At 45.0% G+C, this 21,354-nt stretch overlaps 1 protein-coding gene across 2 annotated transcripts in view; it reads left to right on the top strand.

Moving 5' to 3' along the window:
- The first annotated feature begins 658 nt into the window (after window positions 1–658).
- LOC148015306 (Cation efflux family protein) overlaps window positions 659–21,354 on the top strand; it is a 42,742-nt gene continuing 22,046 nt past the window's right edge. The window contains exon 1 of one of the 2 annotated variants that reach the window (XM_087665121.1): window positions 659–1,472. In XM_087665121.1, coding sequence (XP_087521247.1) covers window positions 827–1,472 — 646 coding nt within the window. In that variant the 5' untranslated portion in view covers window positions 659–826. The remainder of the gene's footprint in view (window positions 1,473–21,354) is intronic. The other variant, XM_087665120.1, reaches the window with a different exon arrangement.

Raw genomic sequence — 21,354 nt, 5'->3', positions numbered from 1 at the left:
GCGGAGTTTTCTAGACATCCTTTCCGATGGACTGCTAAGATGTGTCTTGGATGATACTAGGGGACACGTTACACAGTCTAAGCTGCTTCCTTCACACCTCAAGTAATTTGTGGACAGTGGGGTAACCTTTGAACTTCATCTGATACTCAACTGCAAGGATCCTATCTTCCTGGCCAAGATTTAATCCCTTGTCACCGTCGATTCTTGCCATTATAATAGCACCTTTGATAATAATGGCCCAGGGCTCGTTAGATTCAAGTCGTAGAAGTAGTTTAAAGAGCATCCTTTCAGCCTTGTCCTTTATGGGTTCAAAAGCAAGGCCCCCATCAGTAATTTCAGTGGTGATCCACTCCTAAGAGATACTATGCATTCTCTCTTTCCCCCCGTATTTCCATAGAAGTTCCCTCAGCATCCTGTCCACCTTTTCCCACTGAGATTTTGCAAATGGGGTAATAGAAGCAACGAACATCACCGCTACCTTTTCCCACTGAGATTTTGCAAATGGGGTAATAGAAGCAACGGACATGACTGCTGGTGAAAGTATTCCGTCAAGCACCATAAGCTTGGTACCAAAACTTAAAGGCAGGTTGGAATACTTGGATATCTTGCTTTCAACTTTAGATACCAGCCATCTAAAACAAGGAGGATTGTTAGATGACACTATATTGGTGGGCTATGGGTCTTTGAGTCGGAGCAAGGCGGACAGGGTGGAGCAGGCGAGTTTGCGAGACCTCGACAAAACGAACCAAGTTCATCGAAGAATTTGTAGGCGATCTCCCAGAACGTTTAAAACTCTGGTTCCTCAGCACCTTCCTTTCCGGCGGCCATGGCGGAGGAGGTCCCATCTGCAGCGCCGTCGTCACCATTTGCCGCTCAGCCACCGAGAACCACCATCCCACCGTCACCACCACCAGCATCATCAGAGACATTCCACAGTTTACCCCTTTCACCTCCCCTCCCTCTCCCCTCCACCTCCGCCTCCACCTCCACCTCCCCCTCTTCCTCCTCCTCCCTCAGCCATGGCCGACCGCACCTCCAAACCCTGCACCACCGCCCCCCTGCTGCAGCCTTCTCCCGCCAGTCATCCTTCGGCTTCACGCCCCCGGCCGCATCATTGTCGTCCCCTTCCTTCCCATCCCTCCCCTGCATCTCATCCTTCCAGTCGCAGGATCCCAAGTCCCGGCGTGCTCTCACCCGCATAGTCTCCATGGACCGCCCCCGAACCCTTGGGGCCTTCCAAACGAATGAAGACGTCTGGAAGGGCCAGTTTGTGGCCGCCAAGGGCTCGGATTACCAGGAGGATGTTGCAGCGCAGAAGCTCAGGCAACAGCCGAATGACTTTTTTAGCCAGGCGTGGAATGCATTGAAATCAGGCAACCGCGGAGGTGCACGCAGGCTCATGATGCTCATCGTTCTCAATGTTGCTTACTCCTCGGCCGAGCTCATCATAGGCTTGTTCTCAGGACGAGTAGGTAAGGGCCAAGTGCTTTTTTACAATCAGTAGTAGATAAGGAGTTAGATCCACTGCCCACACAAAAGAGCGTTTTAGTGTATTTGCACTGGCTGGAATTCTGGATTACCATTTGGAATATTGTCATGGCCTTAAAATGCCGGCTGGAATTCAATAATAGTTAAGGAGATGGATGGTCACTGCTTTCAAAGCAGCATTTTAGTGTCTTTGCACCGGCTGGAAGTCTAAACCTTGCATTAACTCAATGATGGTTGAGGCATTAGATTCCTTCCAAGAACGGACAACCTCACATGGAACAAGGTGAGGGCATGGTTGGGATTTTAACCTCTTTACAATGTCCCACAAGTTGTGTGAGTCTAAGACATGCCTCATCAAATTTGATCATTAGAATTGTTGAAATGAGTTTTGTAAGTGAATGCATGTTTGATTGATGAGGATGAAGAACTATGAGGCCTTAGGAAATAGGGGTAAGGAGAATAAAAGGGTGTATGAGATGGATAGGCAAAATTGGGATGAGGGTTTTCATAAGGTGCCGATGGAGGAGGTGTTGGAACTAGATAACTTCAACCAATTGTTGGTTGGGATACTAGAACCTAACTAGAAGGGCCTCTAGGTATGGCCATGTGGCCAAACTATTGTACCAAACTAAACCATACTTGGGATTTCTTGGGAGGATATTTTGTGCGAGAAAAAACCCGAAAGTGTGTGACATGGAGATCGAGTCTCCCCCATAGGTGCATTTGCACCACTCGGATGTGGGAAGATAAAGAGGTCCTAGAGGTTATACCTATGTTTAAAGAACCCCCCAATGTGATGTGAGATGTCACATTGGTGTGTGAAGGAAAAGTGAATTGTGTGAATGGTGATACAATAGAAAAAATGGGTGTGCTAATGTGACTCGCATATGTGAGGTGTAAGTCAGGCATAACTTATTACAATTGTTGCCTTTGGCACCAACTAATATCTTGGGGTCCTGGGTCCCACACTGTGAAATAATTGACTTGCACCTCACATGTGCAAGTCACATTAGCACATTTGATTAACTTTTAATCAAATGCGAAGCAAAGCACTAAAATCTCATGTCCTTGTGACAACTGTGCTTGCTTCATCTTGGAGTCGCCTAGCCTACTGGTCATTGGGGCAACTTGTTGCCATCATCAAATCAAGTTGCATTTAGAGTTCTAGCCATTCTTCAGCTTCGCTTGGCTATTGGTCTGTTTTTGGTGATTACTAATCAAGTTGCCCTAACTGCTATGCCATCATTGCAGCTGCCATTTGCTGCATTTTCAAATTTTGATCACTTTTTGACATCAACTTGATTTGCACTTTCATCTACATCTGATCATTTTTGTGTTTTCAATACTTTTGTTCATCAGTCTTTGCTTCAATTGGTGGTTATTGCATTCAGGATTCATCTCCTTAGTCATTTTCCTACATTTTGTGTTTTCTCAAAGCAAAACCTAGCATACTGCACTTGTATTTCTCATCCCTACTTTTTCTTCTAGTAAGTGTTTCACACCATCCTATGCAGGAGTGGGGTAGAGTCAGTAGACCCATTGAGCATGGAACATTATGCTCCCATGAGCTTCTAGTAGTTTTGTGCATGTTGTCATGTCTCATGATAGAGAGTAAGTTGCTTTTGATACCAATGTAATTCCCCTTAGATCTTCAACCTGCATGCATGGCACAATACAAGTTGTATAAGCATTAAGTGAAACATAGAGAATGGACATCAAGTTCACCTCATTGCCATAGAGCTGAAACGGGCTTGTTTAGAGGTTGGGTCCAACAACATGTTGGGCCAAGCTCCATCACAAGAATTGATGTCCCATACCATCAGCCCATAACATTGTCCTATGTGGGTGAGTTGCCTAGGGACTTGAGTCCAAGTGTAATCTTATGAGAGATGTTGCGATGAGTGTCAAGTCTTATTTATAGAATTTATTTATTTGAATCTTAAAGCACCATGAGTGTGTTTGCATTATGAGGATCTTTAATTGTCCTAACTTGGAGGACATAGTCACACCTAGTGACCAAAGGACTGGTGGTCAATGGCTAATGTTGCAAGTATCAATTTGTGATGTCCAATTGTGTAACAACTAGTTCACACTTCCACTCTCAATGGAATAGGAGCATGTGATTAATGATACAGTTCATGCTTCTACCAAGCATATGCCATTTTTGAGAGTCTACGGGTGCCAACCTCCTATAGAGCCTTTGAATCTTCTACAAAACACTATTTTGTGGATTAACTAAATGTGGATATCGGTTAGTAGTTGGGTTAGTTTTGGAATGTCTACCACACAATGTGTAATTGCACCAATTGGATGGGTCGGATTGGTTGGCAGCTCACTACCATGTGCATACATTGATTGCATAAATTGGATAGGTTGGCTAGTTAGTGAAACTGGTTAGTCCAAGCAAGTGTTCGTACTTATTAGTACCAAACTATGATGAAATTGTGGGTTGTAACGAACCGTCTTGAGGATTGGACAACTGGTGTACTCCTTGACTTGGAGCTGGAGAGCGTGCAGGGTTGCATAGGGTTTAAAGCTTGAAGTGTAGCATACTGCTGGTAGCCTTGTCCCCCTTATATACCTCATAATTACTACTGCTATATATGAATAAGAGGATGATTCTCCCTTTGTGTGAAGATATGCTAGGGTTTGTACTAAGAAAATATAGAATGTAGGAACACAACTAAAACATAGTAACTCAAATAGTAATGTAATATATGCAAATCCTAAATACAAAATGCAAACTCAAAACTCAAAATGCAAAAAACACAAACACAGATAAAGAGAGAAGAGAATTTTGACGCGAATGAATCGATGTAGTTTTGACATGGAAGCTATCATCTACAGCTTATGACCACTAGAAAGACTGCTGCTCCCTCTTGTATGTTGTCACTCGCATTAGAAGGACCTTGGATTGTTGTCACCTGCTCTTGGAGGGCTCCAAATTGCTCACTTGTAGAATTGGTCCATGGTGGTTGCGAATCACATCAGCACAATTTCCTTGCTCTCTAACGGCCTCCCTCCTCTTTCACAATGGTTGGAATAGACTTCCACTAGCCCCTAAAAACGTTTTTTCCACTTGCATGGGCAAGTTTTGCTAAGTGATAGCCTTCTAATCCCATTTTCTAGCATTATCCAACTTATTAAATGGATTTTTAGAATATTAATTTGATAATTATTCTAGTGCTTAGAAAATCCATCTCAAAGGTCTCCATCTCAAAAGTCACCAAGAGCTCCTAAATGTACCTTTGTTGAGAGATGAAAATCCCCCTTTGAGAGTGATAAATCTTGTGACCCAAGAAGAAGTGAAGAAGCTCCAAATCTGTCATCTCAAAAGTCTGATGTAAAGTTGTCTTGGTCTCTTGGACCTTCTGTGCATGATTCCTTGTCAAAATCAAATTATCAACATATAACACAAACAACACACGACCAACTGCGAAAGTGTGCACATAAAGCTGCGGATTGGCCTTGGAGCGCAGATATCCCAACTTCGACTGAAGAAACAAGTCAATCTTCTCGTTCCATGCACGCGGAGCCTGCTTGAGGGCATACAAGGCCTTCTTCAACTTGTGAACTTTCCCGTCCGAGAATCCAAAGCTAAGAGGCTGCTCTACATAGATCTCCTCCTACAAGTCACCATTCAGAAAGGCCGACTTCTTGTCCAACTGATAAACATGCCATCTCCTATGGCCAGCCAAGGCAAGAACAGCTCGAATAGTCGCCATACGAGCAGTGGGGGCAAAAATATCATGGAAATCAATGCCTGGGCGCTGAGCAAAACCTTTAGCAACTAGGCGAGCCTTGTGCTTGTCCAAAGAACCATGGCTAAGGTACTTGGTCTTGAAGATCCACTTGACACCAATCACCTTCTTGTGAGAGGGATGAGGCACAAGAGACCAAGTGCCATTCCTCTCAATAGCCTCCAACTTGGCTTCCATGGCCTTCCGCCAATGATCAGATTGCAAAGCCTCCTTCACTGAAGTGGACTCTCGATCCTGCATAACACGGGTCAGTAAACAATAGTTAGAGCAAACAAGCTCCGAAAAATGTGTCTGGTTCCTTTGTGACCTCCGCGGTCCATCTTGCAGTTCCCACTCCTCAAGGATCCTCTCAATCCTTGAATCTTGGAGGGTGCCACAGGCCCAACAAGGAGTACGAACCTCTCCCCATCGCTCTCCATCTGCTGAAGACTCAGGAACATCCACCGGCGGAAGCTTCTCGGGGGTTACTAGTGGAAGAGAAGACTCTCAATCGGAAGAAGAATCTCCATCAAGAGGCTTTGGCTCCAAAGGAATTGTCTCGGGAGCCCTACTCTCCCCTAGATCTCCAAGGACGGGGTGCTCCTTACCCCCCTCTGTGGCCGGAATTTCCACGAACCGCACATCTCGGCTCGTGTAGACATTTCATGTGACAGGATCAAACAAACGATAACCTTGGGACTGGGAGCTATAGCTAACAAAAACCTGTCGTCAGGAAGCCGCCTCGAACTTATCACGCTGCGTCTTCGGAATGTGCACATAAGCGTCACACCCAAAGATCCTGAAATAAGGGACATCAGACTTAGTCTCGAAGTAAGCCTTAAAAGGTGTCATCCTGTCAACGGCCGAAGTGGGAGATCGATTAAGGATGTGAATTGCGGTAGCCACTGTCTCAGCCCAGAGAAACTAAGGTGTCTGTCAGTGCTTCATCATGGTGGGCGCCATCTCGATCACACTTCGGTTCTTCTGCTCCAAAATGCCATTCTCTTGGGGAGTGTTGGTGTTAGCAAACTCCTGGTGAATGCCCCTATCTGCACAAAAACGAGCAAACTCATAAATTCACCCCCCTTGTCTGAACGCAAGGTCTTCAGTCGTCAGCCAGAACGGTTCTCCTCAAAGAGAAGCCAATCCTTGAAATGAGAGAAAGCCTCTGACTTCAAAGTGGTCCAAGTCATCTTGCTGTAGTCATCTACGATCAACATGAAGTACAAGCTCCCCTTTAGGGAGTCAGTCCTCATCGCCACAAAGATCCATAGATACAAGCTCCATGGGTGAAGTAGACTGCCTAGAAGCTTTGTTGGGAATCGCATCCTGATGCAGTTTTCCACAAATGCAGGAGACACACGGCTGATGGCTCACCACTATGTTCGGCAAGCCTTGGACAAATGACCCTCGCGACGCCTTCCGAAGGTACTCGTAGTTCAGGTGGCCAAATCGAGCATGCCATAGCTCGGAATATGTCTGAGAAGTAAGAAAAAGAGAAGTAAGAGCTGAAGAAGACTTCAATTTGTAGACTCCATTCTCCTCATATCCTGCAGAGAGAACCTTCCTCGATCCACGATCAAGGACCCGAATAGTATCACTGTTAAACTCCACCAAGAGGCCAAGAGCACAAATCTTATGAACCGAAAGTAAATGATACTCCAATCCTGGCACATGCAACACCTCAGAGGTGTGGGTACCACCACTTCCATCTGGAATAAGCTGCATCTCACCCCATGCAGCAATAGACACAGAAGAGTTGTCTCCAATGTGAATCTGCCTACGTGAAGGTCGCACATGGGCAACACCAATGGAAGGAGTCATGTGCCGTGAGGCACTACTGTCCACAATCCACTCTCGAGCCTGGGGAGTTGTCATCGCAATATCAGAAGTTGTCGGTGTAGAGTCCTCAATGACTGCTAAGTGTGGAAAAGTAGCTGATGAGGGTGCAATCACCGCTCCAGAGTCCTTCGTGTCCTTCTTCTTGGTATCCTTCTTGTCTTTGTCGGGGCAATTCTTCTTTCAGTGACCAGTCTTTCCACAAATATGGCAAGTCAATTCCTTCTCCTCGTCCTTCTTGGATTTGTTGTCCTCCTTCTTCTCTTTTGGTCCTTTCCCTTCTTTTGAGAGGCTTGACCAACCAATGCCTCCGATTTGGAAACATTCTGTCCCTTCAATTGTTCCTCCTGGTCCAAGACCATAGGAACCAACTCTTCCCACTGAAGAGTCGACTCCCGCCCTGATGCAATAAGAGCGGAATAAAAAGTACCGAATCGTGGCGGCAACTGGGATAGTAAAGTGATCGCCATGTCTTTGGAGGAAATAGGCTTCCCCGCATTTTGAAACTGCATTTGAAGCTGCCGAAGCTTGTTGATGTATTCTCGAAGCGAAGAAGACTTATTCACGGACAAGGTCCGCATCTGCACCTCCAAAGAAACCCTCTTCATCAGGGTCATCCGGTTGTACATCTGGTTGAGCTCCAGCCATATCTCACGAGCCAATGTCAAGTGCTTGAAGAGAGTTTGGACTCTTCCATCACTGAGGGTCTGCTAATCTCCTCCATCACCAGTTGTGCCAAATCATAAGACTCTAGAATGGCCAACGTCATTACCCGCTAGATGCGGTAATTGTCACCATCAAGCTTTTGATCCGTTGGAAGAGCCGGTAGGACAGGCACCTTCCTGTCCATGATCAACTGGAACTCCAAATCAGTCTCTGTAGACATGTTAACCTACAATACCTGCACAAACGCTCAAACAGCCCCCTCTGATTGTGAAAATGCAGCCTTCTAGGACTGATTCCTCCACTGCCCAAACATTCTTCACCCGTCGGAGGCGATGAAAAGGTAAAATCTGCAATGGAAGGCCTCAAACGCAGCCTTCCTTCCCTTCGAACAGCAATAACCTGCAGCAAATTCACCGATTAGACTCCTTTCCTGCACGCCCACGCTCGCTTCAGCCTTGATCTGATGCGTAGCCCTCCCACACGCCCTCGAATCCTGAAAACGCAGCCTTGTGTCGTGCTGAAATCTCCTCTTCAGATAGGTTCAGGCCTCAGTCAGTCCATCTTCACCGCTCTGATACCATGTCAGAGTGCAGCGATGCGGAAGCGTAGGACAAAGACAGAGAGAGAGTGAACATAGAGAGAAGAGAGAGACAGAGAGAGAGAAAAGGAGACAGTGTAAATGCAGAAAATCTGCGGTGTAGTATGCTGTATAAGAGTGCAGAAATACACAAGGGGATAGAGGAAATATCTGCATATGTCTCTGACTTGATGACCTTGATCTCCGTCAGCCCCGAGCATAGTCTGTCTTAGCTAATAGATCTCAAGATCAGAATCTGAAATCATTGAATAATGTGGCAACAATGTGCTGGAGGACTGCTATATAAAGGAGAAAATAAAAGGCATAAAATGAACAGGTGGGCTGCATTAAATGCAGCTGATTGCAATAAAATAATGCCAAAAAAACTGTCTGACTGCATTGCAGGCTGCCACGTGGCACTTGCGCAATCTGCTGACGTGGCTGGCTGCTGATGTGGCACTGTACTCTTTCTGCTGCTGACGTGGCTTTGTAATCTGTTTGCTATACCAAACCCTAATTGTGTAGAAACCCTAACACAGCCTGTCCAAGGGATGACTCAAATGCTAATAAGAGTTGGGCTCTCGAGACAGTTCCTTTGGAGCCAGAGCCTCTTGGTGGAGGTTCTTCTTATGATTTAGAGTCTTCCTTTACACTAGTCCCCTCAGTGGAGCTTCCGTCGGTGGATGTATCCAAGTCTTTAGCAAATGGAGAGTGACTGCGGGGAGAGGTCCGGCCTCCTCCTCGTTGGGCCGGTGACACAATCCGAGGTTCAGGGATTGAGGGGGTCCCTGAGCAGTGGGAACCGCTGGATGGACCGTGGAGGTCACGAAGGAATTGAACACATTCTATGGAGCTTGTTTGCTCTAACTATTGTTTGATGATCCATGTTATGTAGGATTAAGAGCTCACTTCTGTGAAGGAGGCTTTGCAATCTGACTATTGGCAGAAGGCTATGGAAGCCGAGTTGGAGGCTATTGAGAGGAATGGCACTTGGTCCCTTGTGCCTCGTCCCTCTCACAACAAGGTGATTGGTGTCAAGTGGGTCTTCAAGCCCATGTACCTTAGCGACTGTTCTTTGGACAAGCACAAGACTTGCCTTGTTGCTAAAGGTTTTGATTAGTGCCTAGGCATTGACTTCCATGATACTTTTGCCCCCACTGCTCGTATGGCGACTATTCGAGCTGTTCTTGCCTTGGCTGGCCATAGGAGATGGCCTGTCTATCAGTTGGATGTGAAGTCAGCCTTTCTCAATGATGACTTGCAGGAGGAGATCTATGTAGAGCAACCTCTTGGCTTTGGATCCTCGGATGGGAAAGTTTATAGGTTGAAGAAGGCCTTGTATGGCCTCAAGCATGCTCTGCGTGCATGGAATGAGAAGATTAACTCGTTTCTTCAATCAAAGTTGGGATATCGGTGCTCCAAGGCTGATCCGCAGCTTTATGTACACACTTCCGAGGCTGGTCGTGGTTGTTTGTGTTGTATGTTGATGATTTGATTCTTACAGGTGACCATGCACAGAAGGTCCAAGAGACCAAGACAACTTTACATTAGACTTTCGAGATGACGGATTTGGGGCTTCTTCATTTTTTCTTGGGTCACGAGATTTATCAGTCTCAAAGGGGGATTTTCATCTCTCAGTAGAGATACATTCAGGAGCTCTTGGTCACTTTTGAGATGGAGACTTGTTGGACCATTTCTACTCCTATGTATCCGCACTGGAAGGCCACTTCACACTCAGATTCTCCCGTGACGGATGCTTCCCGCTACCCTCAGTTGAGTGGATCCTTGATTTGGCTACTCAACACTTCTGTTGATCTTTGTTTTGTTGTGGGTCTTTTGGCACGGTTCATGAGTGAACCCCAGCAGGTGCATTGGCAGGCTGCCTTGAGGGCTCTTCGGTATTTGAGGGGGACCTCTGACTTAGGGATTTCTTATCTAACAGGTACAGATACTTCCGATCTTGTTCTTGCAAGCTGGAGCAACTTGGATTGGGCTGGCGATGTGGACCACCGGCGGTCTGCTACAGGCTATTGTTTTACCTTGGGTACAGGTGTTATCTGTGGAATAGCAAAAAGCAGCCCACGGTAGCCCTTTCTTCTACTGAGGTGGAGTATCGGGTTGCGTTTTCCACCACATGTGAGGTTGTGTGGCTTCAGAGATTGTTGGAGGAGCTTGGCTGCCCCCAGACTCGTCCTACTCTTCTGTAGTGCGACAATGAGAGTTGCATTGCCTTAGTACGGAATCTTGTATTCCATGCCCAGACGAAGCACATTGAGATCCAGTATCACTTCATTCGTGAGAAGCTTCTGAATGGGACCATTGATGTGGAGTACTGCAAGACGGAGGATAATCTTGCAGATTTGTTCATGAAGGCGCTTCCCTAGGCTCTTCCTCGGAGACATGCCAGATCCCTCAGTCTTTGCCTTGTCGAGGATCTGAGAGGGAGTGTTAGAGAGTCATTCCTTGGACAGCAGTGTGTAGAGTAGTACGGCCAGAGTGCCATGTCAGCAGTTGCAGGAGCCACGTTAGCAGGTGCAGTACAGCTAGATCAATTGGATAGTTGCCTCGTCAGCATAGTTGGTTAGGTACAGTAGGAGTCGGACATTTTCAGGGAGTCGACCTGATTCTGGTCATTTTTTTGGTATTTTTCCTCTACTATTTATAGCAATCTGGTCCAGCACTTGGACACATTTGACATTTGATAGAGACAGCCTGCTGGTGACTGATAGCATTCGGGCTGATGGAGATCGAGGTCCTCAAGGCGGAGACATACGCAGATATTCTCTCTGCACCCGTGTATATTTTTGCATTCTTATACATCATTCTACACTGTAGATTTTGTGCGTTTTACTGTCTTCTCTCTCTCTCTCTCTCTTCCCTCTGTGTTCACTCTCTCTCAATCTTGGTGCCACACTTCCACATCGCTGCACTTTGACATAAACGCCACTTCTCTAGTGTCACCAACTAACACTTATGGCCAAATGGATGACCTAGGCCAATAACTGACACTAGATACCACCAAGTACATGTGCGGCATAGCTTATAGCAACTTTTGCCTTTGACATTCTGTGATTTCTTCGGGTCTCGGGCTGGTAAATTTACTTTAATCTCAGTTGCACCTCACATGTGTAACATTTACCTAATCATGTGATTAAAAATTAATCCACATGTTAAGTGAGGTTTCAAAAATACATGTCCTTATGTCATTGCCACTAGGAGGATGTGATGCATTTGTCTATTTGGACAAGAAAAAGAGAAAGATGAAGCTTGACTCGAAGTCCAGGAGGCTCATCTTTGTGGGCTACATCACTACCACTTCATGGCTATTGACTCTTTCCTTCCTTCCAGGTTGCCTCTTAGCACCCCTTCTTTGTCTTTGTCTTTGTCTTCTTCTTCTTCTTCTTCTTCTTCTTCTTCTTCTTCTTCTTCTTCTTCTTCTTCTTCTTCTTCTTCTTCTCCTCCTCCTCCTCCTCCTCCTCCTCCTCCTCCTCCTCCTCCTCCTCCTCCTCCTCCTCCTCCTCCTCCTCCTCCTCCTCCTCCTCCTCCTCCTCCTCCTCCTCCTCCTCCTCCTCCTCCTCCTCCTCCTCCTCTCTACTGTTGGGATGTAAAGGTCCTTTATTTACCTCCGTGTATTTTACACGTGTATTGTTATGTTGTACATGTGAATGCACCCTTACGGGCCCTAAGTATAAATACATTTTATTCTTTGTGTACCAACACATTGTTGGTACACCCAAATCAGCTCGTACTCTCTCGGTCTCTCACTCTCACTCACCTGCTCACTTCTCTGCTGCAAATCTTCACGCTTCTGCTATTTGCGCACTCACAACTGGTATCAGAGCTTCGGTTAAGGTGCTCGCGCTCCTCGGAGTCCGTGCGAGATATCTTCAGTGTTCGCTCGCGCGAAATACAGAGGTCGTTTTTGACCTGGCAGGCTCACACAGGTCGTGTCTGACCAGCGACAGGCTCACACAGGTCGTGTCTGACCAGCGACAACTCACAGGAGTGTGGGCGACAGTTTCTCTGCAGGCGGCAGTTCACGAAAGTGAAGCGACAGCTGAGGCGACAGTTGGGACAGGTCGTTTTTCAGCAGGAGTGCAGGCGATGACCAGGCGACTACAGGCGACAACTCACGCAAGCAGGCGGCAGGTCAAAATCGTCAGGCGACAGCTCACGCAGACAAGCAGCAGTCAGATCTGACCTGAAAAACCAGGTCAGACAGTTTATTTGATCTTTTGTGTGATTTTTCACACTTACACAAGCCCCGGTTCATGTGCGCAGGCACAGTTTGCAGATTTGTGCAATTTTGAGCCTGGAAATTTGGGGCTTTTCCCAGATTTGATGTTGTTTATGCTTGACAGTGGCATCTGTGTCAAAAATTGCAGACATTGTGCGCATTGACCTCAATTAAATTCGGGATTTTGCCAAATTTGTTGGAATTTTGCTCATCCGAGTAAAATTTCTTGGCGTTGGACCAATAAAAATTGGGGCTTTTCATATATTGATGTAATTTTGCTCAGCTGAGTCAGTCTGGCTGACATTTGCGCACATTTGGACCTGGAAATTTGGGATTTTTTGCAGAATTTGATAAATTTCTGCATTATTTGCCTGTGCAGTGGCTGGTTTATGTAAAAACAGCAGAGGATTATTGCTGGTTATGCAAGAACAGCAGTGTATTTGCTGATTTAGCTTTGTGCTCTTGCAGTTCAGTGCATTTACACTTGTACTTGTGATAAAAATGGCTGCAACTTCTTCCAGCTCTGACATTAAGAGTTTGATGGAAATCAAACGGTTTGATGGTCAGGGTTTTGATCTTTGGAAAGATCGTATGCAGGGCATATTGTTCTTAAAGGATTGTGAGGATGCTTTGCAGAAGGATAAACCCTTACAAATGTCTGAGACAGATTGGGCCAAAGTCAATAAAAAGGCTGTGGCTTATATAAAGATGGGTGTCACTGATGACATTTTTACAGACATTAAGGGTTTAGACACTGGTCATGCAATATGGGAGAAGTTGAAAACTACCTATGAGATCACCACACCTGTTAATCAGGTGCATTTAATGCGCAAGTTGGTGAATATGCGGCTGGATGAGTCCAAGCCTGCAGCTGAGCACTTGAGTGCATTTACTGGTATTTTAAATCAGCTCAAGGATGCTAATTTGGATTTTGATGATAAGTTGAGGGCGATCTTTTTGATCATGACATTGCCTGACTCTTGGGAGACTTTGGTTGTTTCTCTCAGTAATAACCCCAATCTCACATATGATGGTGTGAGGGGTTCGATCTTGAATGAAGAAATTAGACGTAAGTCTAGTGGAGAAGGCAGCAACTCAGCTTATAATGTTAGAGGCAGGGTTGAAAAGAAAAATGCAAATGCTGGACAGAGAAGTAGGAGCAAGAGCAAAGGAAAAGCAAAGAGTGATGTTACATGCTATCAGTGTGGTTGGAAGGGCCACAAGAAGCTTGATTGCAGGTATTGCAAGAAGGAACAAGAGAGAAAGAAGAATGCAGGAGACAAAAAGAAGAAAGAGGAAAAGACAGATGCATCTGAGGCAGTCAAAGGCAAGGAAAAGGCCAATGTGGCCTCTAATGTTGTCATAGAGGAGCTCTCGGATGCAAAGGCTGATGTATTATGTGCAGTGGATTATGATGCCCTTGTATGTCACATGCAGGATATGCAGATCACCAAGGCTGATGTGATTGATGCACTTTTGTCAGTTGATGATGGTGTCACTCAGACTTGGATTGTAGACTCTGGTGCCTCTTTCCATGTGACTCCATGCTTGGAGTGCTTTGCTACTTTTGATGCAGGCTGTTATGGCAAGGCTTACCTTGGAAATAATCATGCTTGCAGCATTGAGGGGATTGGCACCATACACTTGTCTTTGGATAATAGGCAAGAACTTGTGTTGAAAGATGTCAGATATGTGCCTGGCATTAAGAAGAGTTTACTATCTGTTGGACAGCTTGACTTGCATGGTTACACCACACTGTTTGGTGGTGGTTTGTGGAAATTAAAAAGGGGTTCCATGCTGATTGCTAAAGGAACCAAGAAGGGCACTTTGTATTGTCTGCACTGTAAAGCCTTGAATGGCAAGTTTCTTGCAGTTGCTGAAATTGGCTGTCATTTGGAGTTATGGCATAAGAGATCAGGCCATATGAGCCAGAAAGGACTTGATGTCCTTACCTCTTTGAAGAGGGTTGATGGAAAAGGCTCTAAACTTGATTTTTGTAATGACTGTTAGTTTGGAAAGCAAATGAAAAATTCCTTTTACTTTGGTGTCTCCTGTAAGTCAAATGTCTTGGACTTAGTGCATTCTGATGTATGTAGCATGCCTGTGAAATCGTTGGGTGGTGCTGCATACTTTGCCTCTTTTATTGATGATTGTTCCAGGAAGATTTGGGTTTATTTGTTGAAAAAGAAAAGTGAAGTGTTTGCTGTTTTTAAAACTTTTCATGCATTCGTGACCACTTAGACTGGTAGAAAGTTGAAATGCTTGAGAACTGATAATGGGGGTGAATTCACATCTAATGAATTTAAGTCCTTTTGTGACTTGGATGGAATCAAGAGGGAGCTTACAGCCCCTTACAGCCCTTCTTCAAATGGTGTGGCTGAAAGATACAATAGGACCCTATGTGAGAGAGTGCGGTGCATGCTGTCCACTGCTAATCTCCCTCATGAATTTTGGGGAGAGGCACTTAAAACCGCGGTTCACATTTGCAACCGTTCTCCAAACAGGTCCTTAAATAATGGCATCCCTGAGGAGGTTTGGTCTGGCAAACCGGCCTCATATGACCATTTATGAATATTTGGCTGTGATGCTTTTGTGCATGTTAGAAATGAGGTGAGGAATAAACTTGACCTGAAATCCACCAAAGGCATTTTCATGGGCTATGGTGATGAGGGTGAATTTGGCTATAGAGTGTGGCTACCTCAGTCTAAGAAAATTGTTCGCAGCCGTAATGTTGTGTTTAATGAGGCAAAGTTGCTGAAAAGTACTTTAGCCTCTGATGAAGACATGAAAAAGGTCAAATTTCAGAATTTGCAGCCATCTATTACCTCAAATGATGAGCCTCATGGTGCTGTACCACAGGCTGAAACTGATGATCAGCCGGTTATCTTTGAGCCAGATGATGATGGACAGCAAATAGAAGCACAAGGAGGTCATGGACAACAAGATAGACTTGCTGATTGTGAAAATGCAGGTGCTGGAAATGAAAATGAAGGTGCTGTACAGCATGAATTGCATGCTGAAAATGGCTTACAGCAGCCAATAAATGCTGAAAATAACATGCCTCCAGATGTAGATCCGATTCCTGAGAATGTAGATCATTGGGTACGCAGGTCTACACGCCTAAGAAGGCAGCCACATAGGTATGACCCCTCTTTGCATTATGTGATGCTTACTGATGAGGGTGAGCCTCTGACATATAAAGAGGCCAAGTCATGCAAATTCAGCAATAAGTGGGAGCTAGCTATGCAGGAAGAGATTAAATCTCTGTATGCTAATGATACTTGGGATCTTGTGTCGTTGCCCAAAGGAAGAAAGCCTCTTCCAAACAAATGGGTTTACAAAGTAAAGAAAGTTGATGGGAAACCCAAGTACAAGGTAAGATTGGTTGCCAAAGGGTATGCACAGAAGGAAGGAATTGACTTCCAGGAGGTCTTCTCACCTGTCGTGAAGATGACCGCACTACGTGTGCTTTTTGCTCTCACTGCTGTATTGGATTTAGAGGTGTACCAAATGGATGTGAAAACAACTTTTCTGCATGGTGACATTGATGAGGAGATCTACATGAAACAGCCCGAGGGTTTTGTAGTTCCTGGAAAAGAGCAGTTGGTGTGTAAACTAAAACGCAGCTTATATGGGCTGAAACAAGCACCACGGCAGTGGTACAAAAAGTTTGACACTTTTATGCTCTCTCATGGGTTTACACGCAGCCATGCAGATCATTGTTTGTATATGAAAAAGGATACAGATGGCAGCCCTATCATACTTGTTTTGTATGTGGATGATATGTTGCTAGCTAGGAAGAGAAAGACTAGCTTGGATGCTCTCAAAGATCAGTTGAAATCAGCTTTTTCCATGAAAGATTTGGGGAATGCAGAGCATATATTGGGCATGAGGATTCGTAGGGATAGAACACAGAAATTGCTGTTCTTATCTCAAAAAAAGTACATTGAAAAGGTACTGGACAGATTTAACATGGCTGAAGCTAAGCCTCTCGGAGTACCCTTACCTCCATACCTTAAGCTTAGTAAAGCCAATAGCCCAAAAGATGACATGGAAGCCAATGCTATGAAGGGAGTCCCTTATGCATCAGCTTGTGGCTCTCTTATGTATGCTATGGTGGCTACTCGTCCAGACATTGCTCATGCAGTGGGAGTTGTCAGCATGTTTATGTCAAATCTTGGCAAACCACATTGGGAGGCTGTCAAGTGTATTCTTAGATATCTAAAGGGTACACAAAGAAAATGTATTTGCTATGGGTAGGGTGCACTTAATCTGCAGGGTTATTGTGATGCAGACAAGGCAGGTGACTTAGACACTCGCAGGTCCACTAGCGGGTATGTCTTTACAGTTGCTGGAGGGGCCGTCTCTTGGTGCTCCAGGTTGCAGAACATCGTAGCACTGAGTACTACTGAAGCTGAATACATATCAGCTACTGAAGCTTCTAAGGAAGCTATATGGTTGAGCAAACTTGCGGAGGATCTCGGCATGTCTATAAGTACTCCAGTGTTGGGATGTGATAGCCAGAGTGCTGTGTATCTGGCTAAAAATGCCATGTATCATTCACGCACAAAGCATATTGATGTGCGATATCACTTTATCAGACAGATTCTGGAGGATGGTCTCATAACATTGACCAAGATCAAAACACAGGACAACCCTGCAGATGTTCTCACTAAAAGTCTAGGCAAGGCTCAGCATGAGCATTGCATACGACTAGTGGGAGTTGGTTAAAGGTTCACTCCGGACCTTTAAGTGGAAGGTTGTTGGGATGTAAAGGTCCTTTATTTACCTCCGTGTATTTTACATATGTATTGTTATGTTGTACATGTGAATGCACCCTTACGGGCCCTAAGTATAAATACATTTTATTCTTTGTGTACCAATACATTGTTGGTACACCCAAATCAGCTCGTACTCTCTCAGTCTCTCAGTCTCATTCACCTGCTCACTTCTCTGTTGCAAATCTTCACGCTTCTACTTCGTCGCATACTTCCACCCCTTGAGCCTCCCCTTTGGAGTCTTCTAGGGATGCTCAGTCACATCAGAGGGGGAGCCTTCTTGATATAAGAATTTACATTTCCTTGGTGAGGTGGAGTCCCTTTCACAAATAGGTGCATTGTAGATATTGGAGGCTACTTAGCCTCCCTTGTAGCAAGATGAGTCAATTCGGATTCCTCAATGGTATCGACAGCTCATGTAGGATTCTGGTGTTTCTCACTTTCCTACGTCTCCTATAGGTCCACATAGATAAACTCGCTTACAAGTCTAGTGACTCGCTTACAAGTCTAGTGGAATAGTTCACTCTGTGTGAACTATGCTCTTATGTTACAGATTCTTCGTGATAGTGAGCTTACTACAGTTGAGGAGGCTCTTGCACAGGATATTTGGCGTCAAGCCATGTAGGAGAAGCTTGATTCTATCGAGCGTTACTGGACTTGGGAGTTGGTTCTGCATCCCTTGAAGCAGAAGGTGGTAGGTGTGAAGTGGGTCTATAAGACCAAGTACTTGTAGATGGTTCCTTGGACAAGCACAAAGCAAGGCTTGTTGCCAAGGGTTTGCTCAAAGGGTAGGTTTGGACTATTTTGAGACTTTTGCACCTAGTGCTCGGATATCTATGATTTGGGCTATCTTGGCTCTTGCAGCCCACCACCGTTGGTTTGTTTATTAGATGGATATAAAGTTTTCCTTTTTGAATGGTATCCTTGAGAAGGAGATTTATGTTTCACAACCTCGAGGTTTTCTTATGCAAGGGACGGAGGACCATGTCTACAGATTGTAGAAGGCCCTCTATGGCTTGAAGCAAGCTCCTCATGATTGGTACTAGAGGACTGATCGTAATTTTCTACAGAGTGGCTCCATTGATCGGTTAATAACCCCAACCTATACTTCAACCTTAAGGGTAACAAGTGTGTATTGCTCATCTTGTATGTGGATGATCTTATCATTATTGGGAGCTATACTCACGAGGTTGATCATACTCCGGAGATTTTGTGACAGAAGTTTGACATGATGAGCCTTGGGATCCTCCACTTTTTCCTTGAATTGGAGATCTATCAGCTAGCATAGGGTATTTTTATTTTGCAACACAAGTACATTTTTGAGCTTCTCTTGGAGTTTGGTATGGCCAATTGTCGGCCTATTTCTTGCCCCATGGATTTAGAGTCCAAGCTTTTGGCAATTGGAGCTCCCCATACAAATTGCCACCTATTATAGGTGTCTTATTGGCTCCCTCATCTGGCTTATTTACACGGCCAAATATTTCTTTTGTTGTGGCATTGTCGTCTTCTTTCATGAAGACCCACACTTAGGAGCATTAGAGAGCGGCTTTGCGCATGTTTCGTTATTTACAAGGGACTCGATCATATGGAATTATGTATGGAAAGGGGTTACTCTCTGTGGTTGGAGTGATTTTGACTAGGCAAGTGATGTGGATTCACAACGGTCTACTATGGGTTATGCCTTCTTCCTTGGATCAAGAGTTATCTCGTGGAGCAACAAGAAGGAGCCTATTCTACAGAGGCAGAGCATCGTGCATTATGGTCTACAGCTACGGTGGCGGTTTGTCTTTGTTGCATGTTGGCCGAGATTGGCTTTCCTTAGCCTGGACCTATGGAGCTGCGTGTGGACAACTAGAGTACTCTAGCTCTAGCAAAGAACCTTGTGTTTCATGCTTGCACGAAGCACATTGAGGTTCAATATCATTATGTTCGAGAGCATATTGTGGATTTCGAGTTAGCGGTGGCCTATTGTCCCACAGAGGGCATCACAACAAATCTCTTCATGAAGCCTTTGCCCAAGGCTTCTATGCTTCATCTCAAGAGGTTGTTGGGTCTTCAGATACTTCCAAGATGTGAGAGGCGGTGTAAGCTTGTCTATGTTAGTTATGTCAGTTTGTCTTTTCCTGGTTGTGAACACTTGTCAAAGTTTGACGGAGACATAGGAGCTTTGGTAGTTTAGGTGCATTTTCTTTATTTGTCGGCTTAGCAAGTTTTTGCTTTCCTTAGTTTGTCTACACATGTTGGATATTGTCATTGTCATCTAGGATTTTTCTAGGCTCTCCCCCAATTTGGGCAAATTTTCTCTTCAGTGACCAGCATTTATTGCCACTACAAGAAGAGGTTGGCCAATTTTTTGGTGTTTAGGCTATTTATAGCCACACCCCCCACTTGGCAGAGACATAGACTCTTCAGTTTTCAGTCTTCAGTCTTTTGTTTGTAGGTGCATATTTCGATACTCTAACTCTCCATGGTTGGTGCTGCCATTGTTATCAACTTTTTTTGGTGCCCTCATTGATACTTTGGGTTGTGTGTAGGGATTCAACATTGTTCTTTAGTAAGTGCAGTATTTTTCCTTCATCTTCTACTTCCTCTTTCTGTGTGTGTGTGTGTGTGTGTGTGCTTCTTTGTGTGTTAGTGTTTCTCTTCCATTGCGCACTCACATATTCTTTATGCTAATTGTTGATGATTTTAGCAGGATGATATGGGCATATTTCTTGGAGCTAAAGTGAGAAGCTTTCTCACACTTTAAGGGCTGGCTGATTTTTGAGGAGAACAAGTTTGGTAGGAAACTTAAGACCTTTTGTTCCAACAAGAAAGGGGAGTTTGTCTCCCACAAGCTAGCATGGTTTTGTGCAGATCGTGGTATACACCAAGAGTTTACCAATGCAAACACAGCTTAGAAGAATGGTATATTGGAGTGGAAGAACTGTAATGTGATCGAGATGGTGGGACTATGATGGAGGATCCACAGACACCTCAGTGTCTATGGGCCGAAGTAGTGGCCACCACTGTCCACATCGTTAATGGATCCTGCACATCAACCGTGGTTGGTATGACACCTTTTGAGGCTTATTTTGGTCAAAAAATGGATGTTTCTTATTTTAGGGCATTTGGGTGTGATCCTTATATTCACATCCCAAAGAAAAAGTGGAATAAGTTTGAGCCGGCTTCCAAAAGAGAGGATTTCGTGGATTATAGCTCTTAGTCAAGGATATAAGCTTTATGATCTCGTTTCACGGGAGGTATACATGAATTGCAATTTTTGGTTCGTGGGGTTTTCAGCTCTGCAAAGAGGGGTGTTGAGCATCTTGTCCTTGGAGATCCAGGTGATAGTTGGGCACTTGCTCCAGTGGCTTTGGAGCCTCTCCCAATTGGCCTGTTGAGGCTCCACCCTCAGTGGAGGAAGAGATTGCTTTACCACCGGATTCACTCTTTTCGCCGACATCAGTGGACATTTTAGAGACTTTGGTAGAGGTAGGGCGGGAGGGGAGTATGGACCTCCTCCTTGAGGAGTGGCAGCCACAAGATGGCTCGCGGCGCTCTCGGAGGAACCATGCACACTCCACCAAGCTTGTTTGTATTAACTATTGTTTGATGTCTTGTGCCATGGAGGATAGAGAGCTCACCTCCGTGAAGGAGGCTTTACGGTCATACATTAGGCTATGGAGCAGGAGTTGGATGCGATTGAGCGGAATGGCACTTTGGATATTGTGCCACAGTCCGCTCCTAGAAAGGTGATAGGAGTCAAATGGATCTTAAAGACCAAGTAAAATAGTGATGGCACTCTTGATAAGCACAAGGCACGGCTCGTTGCAAAGGGCTTCGCACAATGGCTAGGGGTGGACTTCCATGATACCTTTGCATCTATAACTCGTATGGTTGCTGTTAGGGTCGTTCTTGCCTTAGCTAGCGATAGGAGATGGCTGGTTTTTCAGCTTGATGTGAAGTTTACTTTTCGTGATGGAGATTTGAAGGATGAGATCTATTTTGAGTGGCCTCTTGGCTTTTTTCTCATGTAATGGCAAGGTA

This window comes from Lygodium microphyllum, chromosome 24, assembly GCF_053477565.2.
Source record: "Lygodium microphyllum isolate KBCC chromosome 24, Lygodium_microphyllum_v1.1.10, whole genome shotgun sequence".
NCBI lineage: Eukaryota > Viridiplantae > Streptophyta > Polypodiopsida > Schizaeales > Lygodiaceae > Lygodium > Lygodium microphyllum.
The sequence above is the reverse complement of the archived record's forward strand: the minus strand, read 5'-3'. Positions and strand labels throughout refer to the sequence as shown.